We start from the raw sequence: 24,627 nt of genomic DNA on the forward strand, positions 1-24,627 counted from the left end.
TGGGACAGGTACACTGACGATGTACTCATGAGCTGAATTAAGCTATAGGTGAAGTTACTTTGAAGTTATGCCTTCTGTGCCAGAATCATTGCACTCTTAAGTTACCTGCATGGCTTTGTACAGTAATTCAGGTGGTATCTTGAATAGTAATGCAGTCACACTTGTGACTTAGGTTCCTGTAGACCACTTACCTTTTTCCCTGCTTCGCAATGCAGTGAATATTAGAGGAGGAGTAGTGTGTGCTCTTCTTAATGCACTCATGGTTAGACAAGGAATGTATTAACTCTTCTGATATGTAAAGATATGTCAAGCCTAATACTTAGCATTATTTCTGGGAAAATATTTCAATGATAGGTTAAAAAAAAGTTTATGAAGTTCTTTTGTTAGGAAACAGAATTTAATATTATTTTTGTTTTGTCCCTTCCTATAGAAAATGTGAGATATTAATGGTAGAGCATAGTCAGACTAGGCATTCTTTAGGCCTAGGTTTTTTCCAGTGCATAGCAATACAGTATTTGAGATTTGGGTCTATAATTTCAGTTATACTTGTTTAGGCTTGTTGCATGCACCTAACTGTAGATGGCAATGTTCTGTGTTTTTGTTTAAAATATTTAACAGATAAAAAAATCACAGAAATGCCAGGCCTCCTTGGCGTGTAATTTTGACTGTTTTGTGTTGGAGACTACTTTGTCTTTTGTCTTCTATTTTTAAATTATTGGAAAATAAGAAACCAAAGAGAAGTTAAATGTCTTCATGTCACAACAGAAAATCCTGTGTTATTGAGTACATTTCTTTTTTTCTTGTAGTGTTTCTTTTGATCGGGTTTCGGACATCAACTTTACCCTCAATACAAATGAAAGTGTAAGTATGTGTTCCAGTACTTTCAGAAAAATTACTGCCTTTTAAACTTTGACATGACCTCAAAGTGTTGGCAGTGGTTATATTTACTGTTTTTATGTGGAAGTCACTGGAAAATATTTCCCTACCTTATTCCTATGTAATGAGATTTACTAATTGGAAGACGCTATTATCGTTCTTTTTGATAAGTATTAAGCAGAATTGCTTCTGATTTTTATAAATGGGTTTGAGATTGGTCTTAGATCTGATTTGTGCATGCTGCACACTTGTGTTTTATGATTAGAAGCTCTTTAAGTCGAGTGAGATTATAGTGACAGGAAAGTAATGACAGAGACTCTGAACCTCGATATTATTTGTTGGTTGAGCTAAAATGACCCTCCACTACGGAAAATAAAGGTGGAGTACTTTGTGCTCTGGTTGTCTGGAAGGCTTTTTGGGATCACTCCTACATCCCATTTTTAAACATGATGGAAACTCCTAAGTGTTCTTTGGTCCACTTAGCTTGTTAGTAGCCAAGTAAAACAAGCAGCCCTGCCTATTTTCTTGACAAGCTTTAAGTTAAGACATTCTGGTTTTCTGCTGTTTTTAGAGAAATGCTTAGGATTCTCTTCAGAATAGTCATGTGTTTTCAAGATGCTTACTCATGTAATGTGGATTTTATACTATTTAGGGCAATATAGCCTTGTTTGAGGCTTGCTGTAAGGAGCGGATACAGCAGTTTGATGATGGTGGCTCTGATGAAGAAGACATTTGGGAAGAAAAACACATTGCATTTGCACCAGAGTCCCAGAGGCGTTCCAGGTGAGAAGGGTGTTTATCATCCAAATAGCAGTGCAGTGAGCCTGCAGTAATGCACCTTTCCTCTGATTCAGTCTGTCTGTTAGTACAGACTATCCAGCATAACTTCTTTGGAGAAATGAGTAGATATGGGACTCTAGTGCTTTGTTTTCCAGCTATAATTTGCAGAAGATGCACTTTGGCTTTTGTAGCTTGTTGGTTTTGGGTTTTTTTCCTTCTGCGTCTTCTTTCCTTCTGCCTTTAAACTGGCCCAGCTGTCCTTGCTTCAGACAAGGCAGCCCAGCTCCACACCTCTATTAGATTTTGCTGTCATCACTACAGTACCAGTATGGCTGTGGACAAAGGAAAATGCATTCAGGGGAAGGAGCATCTAGTCCCCAAAACTCAGGACTGTTCAGCCTCCCTCGATATGTAATGAAAGCCTCTTCATGTAATCAAGTGAAAAATCTTAAACCTGGTTTCTTTGAGAGAGAAATGAGGGGAATACTAAGAGCTAAAAATCATACCTCAAGTAATCTGTCAGAAATAATTGTAATTCTCTTTAGTCTGAAACTCATTTCATTGTGCCCAGAGTGTTATACTAAAAACAGAATGTAAACTCTCTCTTTGTATTTGAAGTTCGGGCAGTACAGACAGTGAAGAAAGTACAGATTCTGAAGAAGAAGATGGAACTAAACAAGACTTGTTTGAATCCCACACCAATACAGAAGACAAAATGGAAGTAGACTTAAGTGAACGTACGTAGCTTTTTTCCTTGCTGCTTTGGGTTGTAGGAAATTGTTTGATCTAGCAGCCTGTTTTTTTAGGAGTTTCCTTGTTATCTGCTTGTATTCCAACTGTCTTAAAGTAGTCTTTCCCACTTGCTACAGGGCATGCATGTATTGGGAAGTTTGAATTCCTTACATGTCTTAAATTACTTACTCTCTAAAATTCATGTTTCTACTCTTCAGGAGTTAAAAAAGGAGGAGTAGTCAGAAAGGGGAGGATTAAATACTCATTTATAAATATTGAGTGCCTACAAAAACCTAATATGTTACTATCTAAACCCAAAAGATGGTATTTTTACTGGAAGCCTTGCAGACCTGCTTTTTGTCTAAAAATGCTCTTTTAGAAGACTTCCTAGAGAAGCTAAGTGAATTTGCATTGTTCTGTTTTCATGTGAATGAAAGATATGAATCAGGAGACTCTTACACGGAATCTTAACTGATGTAATAAGTTGAAAAGTTTTCACATTCAAGTCAAGACTAAACTGGCTTTTGTTAAACTGGCAATGTCTGTAGGTAAAAGCCCTGTGTTTATCTAGACTGTAAGGAATTACATTAGAAGGAAAAGTTAAGGGTTTTCTTTTCTTTTGTCAGATTGGTGTCGTTGGCATCTGTGTGTCAAACAAGTTTTGATCCATGTGGGTCTCCTCCCATATCTGCCTGGGTTGGATTTTCTAATTACTAGTCAGAGCTTCCTTTTCAGCCTGTTTTTTTGTATGTAAGTGTTAAAGAAAAACATGTTTCCCTTGGGTAGGTGAAGTATTTTGAATTGACCTATCCTAAATTAGATGCTATTCACAGTTGCTCCCAAATTTAAATTATCAATAGATATTTTAAGTTGTAAAAAGCCTTAAACTTTTCTGAAACTAAGCAGTGATGTTAGTGCATGAGAAATTATTTGAAAAAAATGAAAAAGGGACGAAAACTCTTACAATTGTCATCAGTATAGAAATTAGTTTGAAAAATGATAGCAAATATTGAGGTTAATTTAAAGGATAAAGTGGGATTGTACTTGTGACTTAATATGTTTTATTAGTTTTGTTCTTTGGATAAACTTTTTTTTTTTTTAGCGGAGTACTCTGAATTACTGATCTTAAAATTCTGCCTTACTAGCAGAATTTTCCTTTTGGGGAATACATTCATTTTTTAACAGGAAGTACAGGATTTTTCTGCATGTGCTTTCAAATCTAGTTATGAGTCTTGCTTCTCTTTATGGAATGTTCATAGAGAGAATCAGTGTGTTAGGCATATGTGCACTCCTGTTCTTTGTAGAAATGTGTTCTTAATGAACTTAATGATGGTTTTTCAGCACCTAACTGGTCAGCAAACTTCGATGTACCCATGGAGACAGCACATGGTGCCAGTCTGGATTCTGTTGGCTCTGCTGTGTGGAGTACTGGAGCACCAGTGCCAGCTAAAGAAACTGGCTGGGCTTCCTTTTCTGACTTCACATCCTCTTTGAGGTAAGAATATCAGTTACTCAGGGTGAGTTTGGTTTTGTTGGGGTGTCCATCTCTGCACAAGCTTGTGTTGCTGGAGCATGTAAAGGGTCTGAAGAGCGCCATGTGTTCCAACAGCATGTGTCTGTATGATGTCCCTTTCCAGGATGGATGGGTAATAGTGTTTTGGGTTTTTTAAATTTTGTATCAGTATGCACTTGTGATAACTAGGTTAAGAAATTCTGCATGATTTTGAGAACACCCAAGATAGTGCTGTTCTTCTTTTGGATTGAACTCTACACTCTAGTGAAGTCTTGTGTATATACCTAATCAAATAGATATTATTTTGGAGTTGCCAAATATTGCCAGTCAGGAACTAATTCCTTCTCTTATTGGAAGACTTTGCTTTTGTACATTTAGCTTTTCACTTTGTCTGGGCATTAAAACAGCTCAGATACAAAAGTATGATTTTTTCCAACCTAGAACAGTTTTGTTTCATGATTGAGGCAGGTAAATTGATAACCAGATTAAGGGCCTAGAAAATGAAGATGTGGAGTTGCCACATTACTGGATAGAAAAGACATTCTGTAAATAGTGAGATGTTTTTCAAGTGGCCAAATCTTGTCACCTTAATTCCTTTAGAATGAAAAACTTGTAGCTGTACAATGTATAAAATTAAACAGTGAAATTGCTTTTGTAGTTGTTCATGACTTCACTGCCAGTCTCAACAGTGAACTATCAAGTTAGAAAAACACATTTAGCAAAACAGTTTAAAATATTTGGAAACAATGCAAGGAGCTGGTGATACCTGTATGCCTTAGTTACTAGGGACATGTCCACTAATACTTGTAATGTAATACAATCAAGTAAAAATAAAGTGGCCATCAAACACCCTCAGCTCAGTTCTGGTGCATTTTCCATTACTGAGCTTCTTTAGTATGGCTTTCCATCACTCCTAGAAGCAAACTTGCTGTAATTTAGTTTTGGTATAGTTCTAGGCCTTATAGCTTTCATTGAGAACTAATACTGTTAAAGAACACTTCATTTTGCTATTCAGAAATGTTTCTAAAGTTTTTTTTATTCTACTTGAAGCTCAAAAGACTCCTTAAGAAGTAATTCTCCTGTGGAAATGGAAACAAACACAGATGCAGGTGATCCCTTGAGTGCAAACGCAACTACTCTTACAACACCGCTGGAGAGTAAGTAAACTTCATTCCCAAATGCAAATGGCTTGATCATAGGGGGTGTGTGTAAGAAAAATCTCCCTGAAATTTAAAATTTTAGGTTTCCAGAGACTCTCCTCTAGCTCTGCTGCTGTTCTGACAGGTATTAAAAGTATTTTCAAAGAATTTATAGACTACTTAAAATACCTTCTAATTTGAAACAAGAGCTAGTGTTACTAATACCTTAAAGTCTGCACATCATGAACAGAAAAGCATTACAAAGAAGCAAAGTTTGTTCTGTTAGAGCATCTTCTCGCTTGTGTCAGCTTTTAGCTGAGCTGTGCCCAAAAAGAATGCCTCCACTTTTGTCCTGTGTGGTAATAGGCCAGTAGCTTCAATGTGTTCAAATTTCTCCTCCTTGCTCATGCCTTTCTGAGCCACCTTCACTATGCATGCTCTAATCGTTTGTTCTACATGTATGAACTGGTTAAAAGGACAAAAATATTTTAATGATCTTCTTTTTGTATATATTACTACCAGAGAGAGCAAGAAGTGTATTTGAGAAGTCCAGGCAGACTGGACTTCTCAAAGATTTGTCAGTACTTTTGAAGCTTAGAGTCAAATTTGTGCTGTGTAGACTTGTCGTGAATTTGACTGTACAGAAAAATAATTTGTCACTGTAATCCTACTAAGGTCTTGTTTAGGCAAAACTGTTGCAGTAACCATTGTCAGTCAAAATGAAAATATCTACAGACTGTGGCTTTTTGTTAAGCCACCTGTAAGTAATACTCATATTCTCTATGTGACACTTGGAGAAAGGTGACATTCTCTGTAAGGAAGAATTCAAGAAGTGTGCAAAACTGCAGAAATACTGTTCTTGATGTATTGGCTTATGTGCTTGCACATGAAATAGAAACATGACCAGCCATGTACTGAATTGCTTCTGTATCTACTTGCAGCCCCAGCAAGTGTTGCTATGGAGGCCAGCTCAGATGGAGAGGATGATGTGGAAAACACAGACAAGGTAACCGAGACAGTCATGAATGGCAGCATGAAGGAGACACTGAGCCTAACTGTAGATGCAAAAACTGAAACTGCCGTTTTCAAAAGGTAAGAGTGCCTATTTACTGTCTTTCCACCATGTGAATAGAATACTGTTGATGGAACACTGTATCATCAGAGAGAGTTCTTATTAAGTGATAATTCGAGGCTTTAACTAGAAATCTTTCAAAGTAACTGTTTTGAAATTTGACTCCTAGTTGTTACTATAACATGTGACTTTGCCTATCAAGCCTTAGTTTCAGTGGAAGGTTATTAGCAGAAGACTGACTCAGCTTTTGCCCCTGATGCACATTACTATGCATTTTTCATGTATGGTTCTTTTTACATTGCATATCAAAACTAAGCTTTTAAAATTTTGGACAGAGTTCTTAGATTTGGATTGGAACTTCATTCTTTTCATAAAGAGTAAAAGAAGTTGAAGGCCAGTCAGGCACTGCTTTTAAGTGTAGCTCAACAGACAGTTGGGGTGATCGCTGTTGGTGGTATACATGATGGTATTAAATCTGTTCTGGACTACAGGTGGCACATGGAATTCTTGAATAACTGGAAGAACAACTTCTTAATTTTGCCATCTTCTGATACAAAGATTCAGGAATAAGTGTCTTACAACATAGTCAAATTGTATATTATATGTATATCAACACTGTGATCCTTTTATGAGAATAAAGCTTATTACAGTGTTGTGTACTCCAATCCATCTATTAAGATATTGTGATCTCAGATTTAATGATCAAGTGTTTTTTGTTTAGTATCAAATATTAATGTAGGGAAACAGAGGCTACAAACAGTATGACATGCAAAAATTTTGTCTTTATTGAAGCTGATGTGTCCTGCCTCCACCTTGGTGTTGATAAATTGGAGCACACTGCTAGAGCATTTTGACATGCAGCCCTTTTCTTGTTCTTTTAGAATAACTTCCTAGTATCTGTTGCTATTCTAGCTTTAAATACTAAAATTTGTCAGTATGTCTTAGAAGTTGCTTTAAAAAAAAACCCTGAATCAATTCCAGTATAAGAAACTTTTCCAGTGTTACTCCTCCTTACATTGCCTGTTGTATAAATTAATTTACTTCATTAATGTTAGGAGATAATTCCTGAACCATCCAAAATGAATAGACCTTGAAAACCAAATGGCTTTCCATCATTCTTGTTTGCATCCATTTCATTATCTGGGTGACTTCTGATGGTTTTTCAGCACAGAGGAGGGAAAATCTGTGACTGCACAGTGCTTCTAAATCAAATGGCATTGATAGAGGAATGAACCACAGCACTTTAGAGAAGTGTTGAGACTCCGTGCAGATCGATGTCACGTGGAGCCATCCATAGTGCATTGCTGATTTAGTAAATGATATGTACGCTCTCCAGTTTGTTCTGTCTTTTCATAATGTTTTTTTCATGGTCTTTACTTGTAGATGCTTACAAATTTGGTTTAGTTATCCATGGTGTCTTTAAACTTCTCTTTAAACTAGTTTAGCTCACGCGCACTTTCAAGTTGTGTGTCTTGTGATACTGGTGCAAAAACTAAGGAGGAGGCAGCATCTGGTGACAATTCCTGCCTGCCTTCATGGAACTGCCTGCTGGAACTGTAGTTAAAAGAACATAGAGGTGCAAAGGGAGACAATATCATAGAATTGCCCCAGTCAGAAGGGACCTTGAAAGTTTCTGTTCCAATATTTTATGGGAAAGGGAGTCCAGATGAGATTACCAGGCACTCTGTCTGATTGCACATGGAAAACTTCTAGTTATGGGAACTCTGGGATCTTGATTTGAAAGGGAAATGTCAAAGAAACATGCAAGGGGGTACAAACATGAGGTCTTAAATGTGCAGACTGTTCTACTCTGATAGAGATATGCTGCTTCATTGTGGTTCAATGCTCAAGTGGCATTTTTTAAAACCAACTTGCTGGGAAAAAGTTTAAATTAAGGGACAGTTAGAGTACTGAGGGGAAGTCCAACTCTGGCCTGTTTGCCTTTCAAAGTGGATGCTTCCAGACTTCAGCTTTATCTAGGTTTCTGACAATAGAAAATTGATGGCGTTGAAGTCAACATTGAGGGGATTTATAAGTGCAGTAGCTAATTTGTGAAAAGTTGCAAAGGACAAAAATTTGATTTCCAAACTTAGTTCACAGTGGAGAAAAAGTAGGAAGCAGAGACTGTCTCTTTAAAAAAATTAAAAAATCCTAGGGCATCCTTTTTGATAGTGATGGTGACAAAAATATTATTTGGAAGCAATGCAAAGAGCATCAAAGCAAATGAGATGGGGAGATTAGATGGGGAAAACTTGATGCAAGATTGCAATGCAAAAGACAGTATTTTTGCAGGCTCTGCAGGATAGAAGGAGAAAAGAGAAGGATTCATTGAAATTTAAAGGATCCATGGAAAGGAGAACTGTGAGAATAGGAAGAAAACCAGCAGAGGAGATTGGCACTTCTTGAATAAATAGATTTGTTGCCACAGAGGTATAAGATTGATGTTTGTCTACTTCAGAGCTACTTTATAACTATCTCTTGCAGGTATATACGCTCAAATTTGTGTTTTAGTTCATTCATAATGGTGTGGTTGAGGTGGAAGAGGGTGGAATAGAGAGGCAGAAAAGTTTGGGTTTAGAGGCAAACCAGAAGGTTTATTCAATAATGACTTTTGAGGCTGCCTGGTTACATGGTACTGTCTTACATAGTGTGAGTGTACAGCTTTTTCACTGAACTTTGTTTTTGTCTATAAGAGGAAATTTGTGAAGTAGATTGGGCTGCAGTCTTTGTACTTCATAAACTGTACATAGTATTCACTGTGGAGTTACTAGGAAGTTTATTATGAAATTTAGTGATGAGTTAATGATTTTGCTGGTACGTTTCGTGGACAGACTTTATTAATGCCAGTTTCTGAGGGAATCTTGAATTTCTTTTATACTTTCTTCCATTTTTGCATACTTCTGGCTTCAGAGTGTTGAAATCCTATCGGTATGTATAGTAAAGGATCGTGATTGTTATCACTTCAGGCATCACATACATTCCTTTTTTCCTTTCTGATCGTATTTGCAATCACTGTGTTTCCTGCCCTTTTATCTGGTCAAGTTTTAATGGAATGTAAACACCAGTGCATCATTAGGTGTTTGTAAAGTCTAGAGCCATGTGCTTGATCTTCATGTTGCAATCATAACTTAAAATCCATTTGCATGTGAAATATGGACCCGTCTCAGTTTTCTCCTGTTGCCTGAAATTCCCTATAAATAAATTCAACGTTAAATACATTAAATAACCTCTTGCTTTTGTTTTGTTTTGATTTTTAAGTGAGGAAGGAAAATTGACTACCTCGCAGGATCCTTCTTGTAAATATGTAGTAGAAGAGAATACAGAGGTTGCAGAAGAGGTCCCTTCAGGTCTTCAGCCTGCTAACAGCAGTCCAGAACAGAGGTAACTACATTCAAGGATGCTTTCAATTCTCTAAATAGCAGTTTGTGTGCTTTTCTAATAGGATTGATCTAAAGAGATTGAGTTTGGCTCAGTCTAAAAATCTGCTTGCTTTTATTTTATTTTATTTATTTTTTATTTTATTTAAATTCTCACAAGTTGAATTTTTAGTTGGTTCTGTGACTCTTGAGTCATCAAAGGCTTTTTCTTTCCAATACTTTTCAAAGTATTTTTCTTGCAGGAAGTTGTAAAAATCCCCATTCTGTTTTGTGACAATGTTACTAAGTTAGAATAGTGAATTGCACAGAAATACTGCATGTTCTGATTATACTGTACATAGACTAAAAAAATGGAAGCATGTTTGGCAAATTTAAATTCTGGTTTTTAAGATTTGTTTGTGAGCCAATATTTAGTTCATTTCCTCTAACTTCTTATCTGCATAAATCTCAGACTTGGTCAAGGAGGGGATTCTAATCAGACAAAAACCCTGTTTACTTAGTGGGAAGCACTAAAACTCTTTCACAGTGTCTCCTAGAGATGCAGTCTTTATCAAGACAATATTTTTTCAATGCTGCTAAGCATTAAATTGTAGGGAAAAGGTCCTTGGGTACTAGGTGATTACCTTTTGAGTGAAGATGCTTGTCTGAACCAACAGAGTTAGCAGATTGCTAGCTTGCCTTTAGGTTGTGGGAAATCTCAGGAGCTCCTTTCACTGACTCCTGCTGGCTTCAGCAAAGCTCAGAACTTTCTCAAAAGGTGGCTGTTGCAGTAGATCCTCGTAAGCACAGGATAAATACCAAGATCAACCTAATGGTGCTTTTGGGGCTCCATGTATGTATGACCAGTGGAAGGAGTCCCCTAGGTAGGTCTGTGGCTGCTGGCTAGCAGGAGTAACCTCTGCTAGGAGCCCTGTTCTATCATAGACTTTTTTGCAGTTAATAAATGGATGATGGTTGTGCAGGCTGTTACACTTCCTGTCCATGCAACATTTGTTTCTTGCCCTCCAGGTTTCTCTAAAAAGTGTTTGCTTTTGTCTAGTGCTGTCTTTAATGTTTACATATGTTTTTTAAAAAGTATTTTTAGAGCTTAGCAGCCAAAGACTTAGCTAGGGGGCTCCTGCTGGTCATGTGCATGTAGAGCACGGACCCCAGAGTGGCTTCTCTGTGATGTCCACCATCAGAGAACAGGAGTTACAGGTAACTTTCCTCATCTGTAGTTTCAAGCAGTATTTGCATTCTTTTAGAGATGCAATTCCATAGAGATGTATTCCATAGACTTGCACTGAATGGAAATTGAGATTTTTTTGCCTCTGTTGCTTGCATATTTTTAATGTCTTCATGCACTGGTTTGATCTTGGTGTCAGTCCAGAGCAATTGAGCCCATGTTTACACTAAACTTTTATCTAGAAATGTATATACTGTTACTGTTTTCACTCTTGTAGGCTTGCTCTCCATTTTCCTCCATACTTCATGAATGTTTCATCCTAGTAGCCTGACATTCAAAGTATTTTTGAAAGGCTCTTTGTAGATTAGATGAATAACTAAAGCAATTTTTTAAGACACTGTTGTTTTTCCTGTTGTGTCTTAGCTGCTGACTTTCCAGTGCAACCATAAATACTCCTAGTATCACATTTTGCTTCACGGAATAAGATTTGGATAAGTATCAGAAACATGCTCTTTATTAGTAATTCTGAGATACCACATCTCTAGAGATAACTTATTATCTCAGTTAATGAAGACCACACATTTTTCAATGGTGTGTCCAGTTAATTAAGTGCTATGCTTAATGAGGAAATAAGGACTCCAGAAATGCTGGACTGCAGAAGATAATTGGGATGAGCATGTTATTAGCACATTTCCTTCTTTCAGTTCACAGGTTGTGCTACACAGGATCTGATGTTGTTGGTTTTTTGTTTGGTTTTTATTGCACCTACCTGAATTGTCTTTGAATCTTTCTTGTGTACTTACATCTCTTTGTTTGTTTTTTTTTTTTTTTGGCCTCTTAGGACTGATCAGCACACCCATTTAGGAGAGGCATCTGTTAATGGCCCTGTATGATATGTGATGTCTACTACCTTGGCTGAAGAGAAAGAACTGATGTCCAGGTGTTTGAGTGTTTCTTGAGGATATCATCTAGACCCTGTTGAAGCCAGTCACTGCTGCACTAATTTCGCAAGGAATCAGGACCAGCAACATTTATATTCTAGATTTTAAGACATTGTACAGAAATTCATAAGTGTAAAAATATTGCACATTGAGAAATACCAATAATTTTTGCGTATGTTTATATTGTATTGTTCTAAATAACGGGGGGCCTGTGAAATAAGATCCTGCTACCCATGTAATGATGACAGTAGTGTTACTATAGTTAAAATGGCTGTAAGAATAGTTTTATAAAAAAGTGAATACAAAAATCTAATGTATTTGAGACATAACTATTTGACGATTAGTGTGACCAAAGTATTTAGGAGTTTTCTTACATTTTTCACCTTGTAAAAAAGAAAAAGAAAATTCATGTTTTTTCTGAAACTGAAATGCCCTATAAATGTTATTTTGGTTGGTTTAGCTTACAAAAGTGATTTAAATAAGAATTTTTTGGTGTTCAACATTTTACAACAGGTTTTTTAATTGGTAATTGTTTTCTGTATTGTTCAAAACAGATCAAAAAATGTAAGTCTATTGGTAGAGATTTTAAGTATTTATTGCAACAGCTTAGTTGACAAATTGATGTTACTGTAAAGCCATATGTTCTGTTAAGTCTAGTTTGCTTGAAACAATACCTTCCAGGTGAAACACTAGAATATTTGGAGTGCACATGGCTTGTTGTGTTTAAGTGGTTCACCTGCCTTTAAACAGTTCACCAAGATTTAGTTTAATACCAAGCATTATACAATGGAACATTTCAGAACAATCTGCGTATTTAAAACGCTATAATCCTTTTAGACAAGTCAAGTAAAAGAAGTGCTCATGCTGCTAATGTAATTACAGTACCTGCATTTTAAAAGTTAAATAGTGTTTTTAATACAAATTTTGGCAGCAGAGCGTATTAATTGGTAATTTCACTGTACTGATCTGTGTGAGGCTTTCATTTGTATGTTCTAAACCAGTTTTTTCACAGCTGGTTTGTGTATATATATAGTGATTATGGAAACTAATTCTGTGTAATTTATAATTTTCTATGTCAGTGTAAAATTCCAACAGCCTTCTCAAACAAACAGAAGCAATATACTGTATATTGCCACATTGTCTGGTGAAAGGGTTAAAATACTCCTGCACTTTTAGACGCAAAACCATTTTTGTTTCTGTAATAGTCATATTCATTTATTTTTACATCATTTGTTTTCCTGACCAGTATTTAAAGCCAAAAGGATATTCTAAACAATGGCCAATGATTTCTTTTAGAAGGCGTCCCAAACAACGTGCCTAAACATTACATTGCATACAGAAATAAAAAACCCACATGTATGTCACTGCCCTTATTGCTTTCTCTTTTGCATTTTCTGCAAGGTTCAGTGCACTTGTCCTTGGAAGTTTTTGGAAACTGATCAGTTGTGTCAAAACAAACTACAATATCATAAGTGGATTTGGTAGCTATGGTTGCCCTTTTATTTGTACTTTATAAATGATGGAATCCAGTCAGTTTCTAAGTTTTCTTTATCAATTAAGAATTACTTTCAGATCAGCTTGACCAAAACCATTTTGTGTGTTAGCTTTAGCGCAGGCGGCTGTCCTTCTTGTCACTTTAATCTGTCACTGAACAAGTAGCTTTGGAAACAAAACTGCTCATTTCATCATATGAATTGGAGTCAAGTAGAAATTCTAAATACAGGCAAAAGCAGCAAGTTCGTTTGTGTAAGTTTGATGTTTGTAAGGAGAGAAACTTGGGTCCTTTCCAGTGGAATTATTTGTCCCTTGCTAAAAAGTTGATTTATCTAGTTCTGTAGTTGTGAAAACCAGAGTACACAGTAGATGAAATTGAATCTGGGCCCTGTTGCCTTCAGTTCAGCAGTCTTGTACTTGTCTTTCTGTTCACAAGTTGTCATATCAGTCCACTGTTTTGAGGAAGTGTAGGGTGTGTTTTATCCACTCACTCTATTACTCGCACAAGGAATCCAGAACTTGAAAGCATTGGAGGTGTGTTTGGGGAGGGGAGGGGTGTATGGGTGTGTGTAAACAAACCTCTTTTGCCATCTTTTATCAATAGTGTTGCTCACGTAGCCTTACAGAGGTTTGAATGCACTGTGAGAATCCTGAGTGGCTGTTACCCAGCCTGTTTAATGAGATTTGACTTGGATGCAATGGAATTTGAGTCTTCTTTATGAAAAGGTATTTTAATGCATTTGCAGCATGGACTGAAGCCTCATACCTTTGTACAGGTTTGAGTTCCTACAGTGTTTTTAGCAGCAATTAGGATGAAATGAGCTTGTTTTGAAAGACTTGTCCATTGCCACATTCCACAGTGCTCTTTGAAGTGGCCAAAGGTTCAGTCACTTGAAACTGAGGAATAATCAGTTATATCAGTTGATGCCAATGGGCAGTGGATTTAATCCTCAGGATTCCTCTGGTGAAGGATTTTTACTCCAGAGTCTGTTTCAAAAGTGGCTAGACCAGTAATATCTCTAGTAGCTCATTGCCTCTTCCCACCTGGCAGAGTGGATGAATCATGCCTCTTGACCAGTGAAACCATTGTTTTTAAGTGTAAGCCCTGAATTAGTCTCATAGCAAGATTGTTCCATTTAAGTAAAAGCATAAGTCATCATCTTGACTAGCATTGCCATTAATTCACTGAAAAGATAACAGGATAGTGGAAACAATCTCATTATGTCGTTGTACATGGAATCCCATGTGACCATGCTCTTGAGTGAAGTCTACATTTTTGCACCTATTAAACCTTGTATCTACCTCTTGAAAGCAGTGAGTTCTGTGTTGTCATCTGCATACTTCTTGTGGAAACTTGCTGTGGTATTCATTCTTTGTGTGAAATCCATTGAGATTTGTGAGGAAGATGAATCAGATTCTTACCGTCATTTATTATAAACTTACCTTTCTGTTTAAATTTTAAAGCATTAATTTCCTTGGAGATTTTGTTTTCTGTCATATGTCCCATACAGTTATATCAGGAAGTACTTACTGTATATAACTGGCTCTATTAATAGACTTAATCACTTCTGACTGTCTCAGAATAAATAGTGCTTTCTCCAGTGTAGTATAAGTGCTTTGAGTTTCGTTATGGAAGTGTCTGTATTGTTTTCCAAACTAGGATGGAAAATGACTGTCACTGTGGCAGCAAAATGCCCTTTTTTGATAAAGTTTTAAGATTTGTTTTTTAGCTTCTGTGTCTTACTTACTAGCAGGTAAGGATTTGGCATCTTCCTGTTCCATTATTGTTTAAGTATGTAAGGTTACAGCATGGAAGGAGACGAAGACAATAAAATTAAAATAAAAAATATTCTTATTGTAAAGATAGAGGCATTTTTCTGTCTGCTTTAGATAGGACAGTTCATGAAATTTTTTGGACTTGCTCAGACCAGATTCTGTTACTTGTTTTAAATTGTGGTTTGCCCTGTGTTCAGTCTTGGTTAATGACTTGGATGCAGTCATACTTTTAATTATATCCAAAGGAAAGCTCAGTACTTCTAACTCTGCTGCCACAACTTAGAAAGCACTGAGACCCAAACTTTATCTTGTGTTTTGCTGATAGCATCTTTCATAATTTGTTTTTATATGAGTCTGGGCTTAGTGTTTGCATAATTTTTATTGGAGAGAACTTTATCTGTATTTCTGCCTTCTCTAAGTCACTAAGTACCTTGCAAAATGAGGTGGGATTCCCTTTATCTTTCAGGCCATAGCTTAAATACTGTAATTCTGATTCTAGGGCCTCATTCTGGATTTGAGTTGTGTATGGTGCGGGTGCTTTCCTGTCCATCTGTGTTTTCTGTGTCTCAAATCATGATTCTGAAGACCACAGTTTAGATCATGATTGTTTGTTGGCATACAGCCACCCAGAGAAAAAAGCTACACCTTGCCTAGCTGTGATTGTGTAGATTTTGTTGCTCATGTCCCATTAGATATAATTCTTGCCCATTTGCACAGAGGAAGTTTATCTAGTAGTCTCATTACTGTGATCTGTGGATCATATTTAGGTAGATGGGTGTTTGATTCTCAAGGGTCTAATAACTTTTTCAGATGGAACCTGAACCTGTTAGAAATCAGTTAGGTCTGCTTTTAAAGTCTACTATATGCCACACTTCTATCTTTCTTAGCTGGGAAGGGTTCTCCCATTCCACTTATCTACACCAATTATCTGTCTAAGGTTGTCACAATTTCACCTTGGGTAATGCACTAGCCTGGCTCTTTTGCAAGGGCACCAAAGCCTGACTGCAGACATTGCAAATAAAACCTGCTTTTCCTTACGCTAAACAGAATTAAGTATTTGGGAAATCTCTGCTATTTTTTCAAACGAAACATAAAAAGTGTTGACTGTCTTTTATTGATTCTCATATCAGAGAGAGGCACGAGATTGCTAAAATAAGCTAAGACTGCTGAAACTCAAGTGACCTTATTTCTGTTGTTGGGAGTTCTCCAAAGCACCTTTCCTCCTTTATCTTTATAGAAGCATTTATGTTAATGCTGTGTTCATTTAAAAGGGGTTTTTTTATTTAGTCACTGCTAAACTTAAGATTCTGATGAGAAGGGCTCTGCATTGGAGTGAGCCATGGAGGACTGTGCATATTGACAGGGTGGTAACAAGAAACTGAGATATTCATGGGACTGTGGGGGCCCTATTATTTCTCTTTAGTCCTTTCAGATTCAAGTAGCTTGAAAAGATAAAAGGGCTGACGAAACGTGCCACTTTTCTTTTTAATGCTAGTATATTGCTTACCTAGTTTGAATAACTCCAAAGACAAATCTCTGAACTTGGAAAGTAGTGGGTGACTTCCTGGTAAGTAAATTGTTTCAAGCTTTAGTTACACGATTCGTGTGGAATTCATACTTATTTTTATGTACAAGCACTGAAGACAATTTTTAACTGAACTGTTTAAATAAATACCTATAGATTCACATCTGTGTGCATGCACATCAGTATGTAGAATACCAGGAAGAATTAAGAGATACTTGTGCAAAAGTTACAGCCCATTCTTAAGCATTTCAGGTTTGTGTCTGCATATGTAGACATTGTCAGTGGTGTCTGACTAGCCTGAAGGTATCTTGATGGGAGGAGGAACTGGTGCTTCTGGTGTCAAACTTCAGCTTTTGTCAGATGATTTCTCTGATGCTCTCTTAGTCTAGCTGCTTGATACATTTGAGCCTGTGGTACGACATATCCAACTGGGAGTCCCTTTTGCAATCTCAGTTTCGATCTAGAATGGAATAACTCAGGAAAGGACTTGGATTGTAAAAGTGCAGGGCAAGGGTTATGTTGAGCATGAATTTGTACATGTACATGCTTGATGCTCTTCCATGTGAGCTGTACTCCTATTTTGTCATAAGAGAAGGTATGGACTATGTGTTAAATGACTAACCAGTTCCTTCAGTGAGAGACTAGGTATTACTTCTAGATACATTTTTATGCCAAGTATCTGGAAAGGAATCAAGAAAGTGATGGTGGTGTAGTGTGACACTTGTACAGAAACTAGATCATCTAGTCACACTAAAATATTTATTAGGAGCGAGAAGTCTCTTGTGTTAATGTTCACACAAAGTGTGCAAAAAGGTTATAGGTAGCAACACTCAAATGGAAAGGTGATGGCTTTCAAGTATCAAGGCGCTGGCTTGAAAGAGATAAAGGAGGGACATGGCAAAGCTTTGAGTGCAGGGGGAGGCAGTTTGAATTTCTTAATCTCAGGCAAGGCATCGTATCACTTTTTGGTCATTGCAGCGCTTCAGGGAGCTAGAAAAGATGAAATCTTTCTGGCTGTGGAATAATGGATTGCTCTGAACAAGAATCATCCAATAGCCTTGGGCTCCTGGAATTCTTTTTCATAGTTCATGGCAGTGATGCATGTGGCATGTTATTCATGAAGGGAAAAGACTGAAGTTGCAAGTTGCAACAGGAGAAGAAAATACACATTAATGAAATCCATTGAATAAATTGAGTATTGAAGTCAGAACTCATGATATGGCTGTGTGTTACATAGTGACATCTGGCCCTCTGGAATGTGAAGATTCAGAAACTTGAATGATTGCTGCTGCTGCAAGACAAAATTAGAAGGTTATTGGTTTTGTGTTAATATCAGTTGTCTTACAAAACCTGTCTAAACTTGCTGTGAGGACTGTGAATTTAGTTTTCATTTACTCACAAAAAATATAACTAATAATATGACATGTTTGAAAGAGTAACTTGTTAATTTTTAAGATTATTTTTGCGACTGTTGTAATGTCCAGCCATATGTGCCATCGGTATTCCACAGGGACTTATCTGACTGTAGGGACTTAGTGTAGCCTCTGGACTTTGGATTTGCTCCTGCTTTGACACGAACCAGTATTTCACTGCTTGAATACTTCTATCTCTGACAATCTTCGTTGTATGTTCTTATGACAAAAAAAGCTTTTTTGACCTCAGAGCAGAAAGGGTAATGGAGCAAGAATGACTTGTATATAAACAATCTGTGGCCTTGATGCGTGCTACAAACCTCTAAGAATGTCTTAGAAACTCAAAAATAAGCACAAGCATTTTTGTTAGCTACAGCTTTTCTGTTGAGGAGAAATAAATGTAATGAGGCTGACTGCTAAGATGGCAGGCGTTTATCAGTTTACTGAATATGTCTAAGAGTAAACTGCTGCTGCCATAGCAGCTTCTGTGGTGGCTGAGGATGGGACTGATGAAGTTCTACAGTAATAATAGATGAACTTTGAAACAAATAACTCTTAGTCTAAGAAGCAAAGAGGAGAAAAGAATCCATGTCAGTATTTCCCAGTGCTTTTCATTAGAAGAGGCTTGTATCCTTTTTCTCCAAGTGCTTTATCAGGATAATCCCTTACAGAAATAAGGGAAAAGGAACCTGTCCTAGAAATGTTTTGGGTTTTTTTGTTTGGTTGGGTTTTTTTTGTTTGTTTGGTTTTTTTTGGTTTTTTTGGTTTTTTTTTTGCTTTTGTTGAGTTTGTTTGTTTGTTTGTTTGTTTTTTACAGTTAAAGGATGAAAATAAGAAATAGGGTGACATTTGCAGGTTGTGAATTATTTACAGGAAGCTCTTCTTTACTCTTCATTAGGAATCCTGGCAGTATATTTGTAATTCTTTTTTGCCTGATGTCTCATGGAAGATTTCACAGAAGTATTTGTGCTTGTAGAAAAATAGAATGAACTGTTATCAGGGCTGCAAAAATAACATACTCAAGGCAAATGTGTTTATGAAGTGAAAGCTGAAAGAGGTAATTAAAAATATCTCTTATACAAGACTATAATTTCACTTCATTCTGGATCAGCTTGAACTCTGGTCTGTCACATGCTCTGTGAAAAGCTCAGTTTCACTTGGCTTCACAGAGCGTAATTAAGATCATTGATGCTTAAATTCTAACTCCTCCTCTAATTTCTTCTTCCTGCCCTCATTCACTTCTTGAAAAATGAACAAAATACTAGAAATCCAAGTAAGATGTATTTTTCCTCTATGGGAGACTGAAAATAAGTAAAACTTAGCAAAATTATACTTTCTGAGATGCTGGAATCAGGGAAGAATATGAAACAAAGAAACAGGAGAAGAAATTCAAGAAATGAAATGCAAAACAAAAAAAAAACCACAAAACAAACAAAAACCAAGAAAAAATTCTGAAATGAAATCAGTAAAATGGAGTGGGAAGTTCAGTGAGGCTTTGTACAGTTCAATTTGCTTAGACAGTTGTATCCAATACTTCAAGATCACCTGAGCTGCACAGCCAGGTTGCAATACAAGAAGGGAAAACATGACCACTCATCCCACTCATGGCATTTTTTTCCCCCACAATGCAATTCTACACATTTATAAGTACTTTAAAGTTTCTAAATCAGTTCCCATAATATATTTTACTACTGTCAGTATCTTTGAAGGAAGTAATTTGTTTAGTTAAAAGATCTAAATGTATTTGTAATAGGTTAGAGCTGTTAAATAAAAATCTGAATGCTTAAATGGGTTTGAGATCAAAGCTTTTGTTATTTTCATCAAGTTTTACAGCTGTTTACAACTTCAGATAATCAGTAGTAGTGGCATGTTCTCCAAAAGCTGTTAATGTGATATTGAAAGGCATAAATTGCACATATCATCCATCACACTGCAATCACTAATATAAATCTGACTGTTGTAGCTGACAAAGTGTAAGGGAGAAAAAAATTTCAAATTTCAAATTCAAATGGACAATTCTTACAAGATTTTAAAAAAAATTCTTAATGAAGTACACCAGAATAGTCTTACTAATTGCATAATTAAAAAAAAGAAAAACTCAGCAGTCTTGGCTTTAATGAAAAACTGCCAGGGAATTTATAATATGTTAAAATTGCAAAGATCTGGCAAGTCATTAAACTGAGATTTAATCAGAACTGGGCACTTTGGTATTGGTGAAAAATTTTCTGCAGAAAACATTTGAACAATGACCAGGATAATGGTTTTTGTGAATGATTGGTGTATTGTAGGCATCAGCAAACATTGTTAGTTGATTGTAGTAAGATTAACCTCTAAAATCTTCATTGCCTAGATCCATCTGTTGGCACCTTGTCATATTTATTTAGTCTGAGAGAAGTGACTTAACTGGTTTTTGTGTTTGAGAAGGAAGTATTCCTGAGCTGCACTAAGTAGGTCTTGAGTGATCCTCTAGAGAAACCTGTTTCTCCAATGGTTATCAGGAAAGCCTAGGGAAATATCTATCATGTGTAATTATGTAATTATGTTAACTAAGACTGAATGATCCAGTCCTTTCACAAAAACACTTTGAGTTTTCCCTCCCTATAATGCTCTTTACTCCTATTCCTCTTTCCTTGTGACAATAGATTCATGTTGTGTTGGGGAAGGCAAGAGAAAGACCAGCTCCTTAATTATACTTTCAAATTTCCTGCTTCCTAGTCAGCAGAACATTAAGTACAAATAACATGGAAGTGATATTCTTTAGCACTGAACAGCACTTATATAAGAAGTAATGTACTGAATTTCCTAATCAGGAAGGTCAACTTGCCCCATACTGCTCTACTTACCTGTTAGGCTGGTGAGTAGCCTTGTAGAATGTAAAATGCAAAGTGAGGACAAGAACCTTAAAGCTTTCAAACTGAGAAGGGTAACAAGATGAATCAGTGACTAGAAAAGTTTAAAGGAATTAGGCAACTATCCTATGATATCTTAAAGTAACACCAGACAATTCAAGTGCCTCAGATGCATATGAATTCTGATCAATAATTTTAAAAAGTGAATTTAAATGTATGCTCTGTTTCTATTATTAGGATTAGCTTTAAAGGTCACAATCCCATTTGTAATACTGAATCTCACAGTTGTGAGGCACAACTTTCCATGTTTACCAAAAAGATTGCGTTTATCTGCTTATTTTTAAATTTTATTCCTTATTACAACCTGTGCTTACTTATTATTAGCTTGGTCTCCTTAAAGCGCCATAAAAATAGTCCCTGTTTTGTGGTTTTCCATTCCTCTTGTTCAAAGTTGTGTTTATCAACTAAAACCAGTTGCTCTTTATTCTGCCCTTGACAGGAAGCATTGATGTCAGAGAAACTTTGACCCTCTTGAAGGCAGATTACAACAAATACATCACTGTATTAACAAATGCAGAGTATCCACCCAAACCCCCTGAAACCAAGCCTGAGAAACTTAAACCTTTTCCTGTATTGCAGTGTCTCCTTTGGTTACAGACTAAGTAGTTTCTCTTCATAGTCAGTTTCAACATCAGTAATTTTCCTGGTTGCATGATATTTGATCATGTCCTCTCTCTTTGTCTTTTCAATCATAGTAAACTTCTCTAACAGCATCTGAACTTGGGTCCTGAAGTCTTCAGCTGTAAAACATTCTTACTAACCAGTCACCCACAAGACCAGGAGTCCTAACTGTGCTCCCTGGACTGTGTTTGTAAGTAACTGAGTTCACCATATTGCATAGAAAGAGTGAACTGGCTTTTAGTGGTGCTGATGAGCTTGAAAAACAAATGCTGAGTACTCTAGGGTATACATGGATAAAACCTTGAGGGTTTTTTTTTTTTACAGATTTCACAGAGGTAGGTTACTGATTTTGTGTGCCCAAGCAAACAGGATTACTATTTCCTAAAATACAAGTACTGCTGTTGTTACAAGGACTCTGGGAACTTGCCATGTTATCCAAGCTGTCAAAAATTAAAAAATCCTGAGGTCTTTGAACTTGTCATGGCTTAACCCCATCCAGCAACTAAATACCATGCAGCTGCTCACTCACATAAGTAAAAGTGAGCCATATGATAACTGTCCTCTGAGTTTACAAACAAATTGCTTAGATAAGTAAAAACAGATATCAGATATTATCATCTGATAAAATGAAAGTTAACACCTGGAGCTTTAAATGTGATTTCAAATGTGTATCCTTGATTTTTAGTGGTTCTCTCAAAAACCCCAATAAAATGAAAACATTTGTAGTCTTTATAAGCAAAAACAATCAAAGAAATTGAAGCTGATTCAAAATTGGATGTTTTTTATGGGTAAAGATTTACCTCTTTACAATTAAGTTATATTGCAAAACTTAAGATTCCTCTATGAAAGAGTGTTGATGCTATCATCACATTAACCACAGAGTGGGTCACAGTGATGCATATGATCCATAGGAGTATTATCATGGCAAATTCCAAATTTGGATTTTGATGAGTACATCTGGAATTTAGACAATGAAAAATGATGAAAAAAGTCATGACCTGGTCATACTCTGAAATGGGATTAAAAAATTGCAATCAGCTAGGTAACATTTTGAATAATGGACATAGAACTGAAATCTTAAGTGGAAAAAGTCAGGTAAATTATTGTTAAAAAGAAAAGAGGGATCACTGGAGCTGTAGAGCTGTTCGTAGAGCACATGTTCTTGTTACTTTCCTTGAGATATCTCTCTGTGTAATTTGGGGTGGATTGGTTTTTCTCTGCTGATCCTGAGGTGACAGGATAGCTGCATATTTTTATGTAGTCCATGAAACTGAGCCATAAAGACAAACATCAATTAAACATAGATCAATAAATCCAAGCAGATGGAAAAAAGCAAACTAAGAACTATAGCAAACAGATTGATACATGATATACTCATTCAGCACAGGAAAAACTCCAGCTGGAGAACACTTTGGTGTTTCTAGAAGCATGTACCCATTTGGACAGAGAACTTAGAAAGCTATGCAAGTTGGAGATGTCTAGTAAATATAACTCATGAAAAACACTTGTATGAATTATTGGATAATTTTGGTCTCTAAAACTCTATTTTCAGCCCCCTGATTCTTGATTTACCTTTTTGGATAGACACAGCAAATAGTTATTGTTCTATTTACAGCTAAGAGTTCCTGTATGGTGCAAAAGGTTTTCTTCCTGATAATGATTGCTTGCAAATTTTCAAGGCAAATACGAAATGGATCTTTTGACTCATCCATTTCATGGGGAAATACAGTGTGCAGTCTAAATTGAGAAAATGAATGTTCTGTTGCAAATAATCTACATTCTGTTGGAGGGAATATTATACTATATGCAAAAGAAGTAAAATGCAGATTGGCTAATTTAACTGAAATCATGCACTTATTTCAGAATAAATTACTTGGAAAGGCTTCATATCTTATTCTGTACTACGCAGTTCTTTCTTTGAAAAAAGAAAATCAACTTTTTTATCATCTATTGTAGTAAAAGAATCTGATTTAATAATATCGGAAGGAACACCAAGGCAGGCAGGAGACAAGTGATTTAAAACAGATGTGAAATTCCCTCTGTGTAGAAAATTATAGGCACTGGTGATGACATTAGATGCATATGACTAATCACAGTTAATGCTTGCTGTTGCCAATTAGCTTTATTAGCACAAGCAATTTGAGCACAGCATGACATTACTTTAATTACTGTAAGCAGTTTGTTCATTTATTGAGCAGTATGCATTTAGAAAAGGGGTATTCTATCTGTAAATTAATCATAACCCTCTTTGTCATTAGAATTTCAGGAACACTGAGGAAAAAGACTTTACCGTGCAAATAGAAAAAATGAGTGATGAAAGTCTGGCAGTAATTTTAGTATTTTACTACTATTCCACTTTTTTATAAAAAGACAAAAGCTATTGTATGATTTCTGTCTGAAAGCTGGGCATGAGTGAGACAAAATTGCTACCATTAGAGTTAAGACAAGACATTATGACCATTAGGTGGTAGCAATGCAAAAAAAATCTTGTGAAAGTGTACAGGAAAAATAAGGCATCAGGTATCTAGGACAGAAAAAGCCCAATCCAAACTCCAAGCTGCACAAAAAGCTTATTTTCTCCTTTTTATATCATATGAAGATACATTTGTTATCTGTGACATAGGTAAAAATTTGCATATCAGAATACAGTCTTCAGAGGGTGGAGGATGCATCATTTCATTAGGAAAATGCAAAAAGAGTCATTGTGCAATTATATTACTCAAAATTGCTGTAGCAAATGAAACAGCTGCATTATAGCTGGTTGCATTGGCACCACCCCACTGGCTCACAAAACTTGCAGAAATGAAAATGGATGTTGTGGAAGCAAGAATTCAAGATAAGGATTTTTTTTTCTTTTTTGGTTTCTCCTATAGAGAAAGACTTTATAATATCTCAGAAATTTGTATTTCTTAATTCAAAAGGTAATAGATTGAAGAGACAGAACATATCTCTCCTGTATTTTATGTCTATAGATATTTTGAAATTGGATCAGGAGTCATATTCCCCATACTTTACAATAACTATTTGCAATCTTCCTTTTACCCTTCCTGTCACAAATCTTGTTTTGGACAAGATATTCACTGTCCAAAAATTAGTTTAGAGAGGTCTTAAAAGAGAGGCCTTATAAGTTGTTGGCTTTTGTGCTACTTTTATTCTTCTGTTCACCCACAGAGGAAGTAACAAGTCTGTGTGAAGAGGTTGCACTGAGATGTGCAAGTGTCAGGCTGGGTGGAGCTTTGAGCTCCATCTGATCTGTTGGAAGATGTCCATGCCCACCATAGGGGGGTCAGCCCAT

At 36.3% G+C, this 24,627-nt stretch overlaps 1 protein-coding gene and 1 long non-coding RNA gene across 7 annotated transcripts in view; one reads left to right on the forward strand and one right to left on the reverse strand.

The window, feature by feature from the left end:
- The window catches only part of PPP6R3 (protein phosphatase 6 regulatory subunit 3), a 50,407-nt gene extending 37,453 nt beyond the window's left edge, over positions 1 to 12,954 (forward strand). For all 6 annotated transcript variants that reach the window (XM_056492072.1, XM_056492076.1, XM_056492074.1 and 3 more), the window contains 8 exons: positions 807 to 861; positions 1,529 to 1,659; positions 2,275 to 2,393; positions 3,730 to 3,883; positions 4,952 to 5,058; positions 5,982 to 6,132; positions 9,371 to 9,493; positions 11,496 to 12,954. In XM_056492072.1, coding sequence (XP_056348047.1) covers positions 807 to 861; positions 1,529 to 1,659; positions 2,275 to 2,393; positions 3,730 to 3,883; positions 4,952 to 5,058; positions 5,982 to 6,132; positions 9,371 to 9,493; positions 11,496 to 11,547 — 892 coding nt within the window. In that variant the 3' untranslated portion in view covers positions 11,548 to 12,954. The remainder of the gene's footprint in view (positions 1 to 806; positions 862 to 1,528; positions 1,660 to 2,274; positions 2,394 to 3,729; positions 3,884 to 4,951; positions 5,059 to 5,981; positions 6,133 to 9,370; positions 9,494 to 11,495) is intronic.
- A 2,326-nt stretch (positions 12,955 to 15,280) lies between these two features.
- LOC130253485 (uncharacterized) lies at positions 15,281 to 23,327 on the reverse strand. The gene is made up of 2 exons (XR_008840563.1): positions 22,208 to 23,327; positions 15,281 to 22,172 (listed from the first exon to the last, which is right to left on the reverse strand). It is a non-coding gene; the product is annotated as an uncharacterized LOC130253485 (long non-coding RNA).
- Positions 23,328 to 24,627: the final 1,300 nt, after the last annotated feature.

This window comes from Oenanthe melanoleuca, chromosome 5, assembly GCF_029582105.1.
Source record: "Oenanthe melanoleuca isolate GR-GAL-2019-014 chromosome 5, OMel1.0, whole genome shotgun sequence".
In the NCBI taxonomy this organism is placed as follows: Eukaryota; Metazoa; Chordata; class Aves; order Passeriformes; family Muscicapidae; genus Oenanthe; species Oenanthe melanoleuca.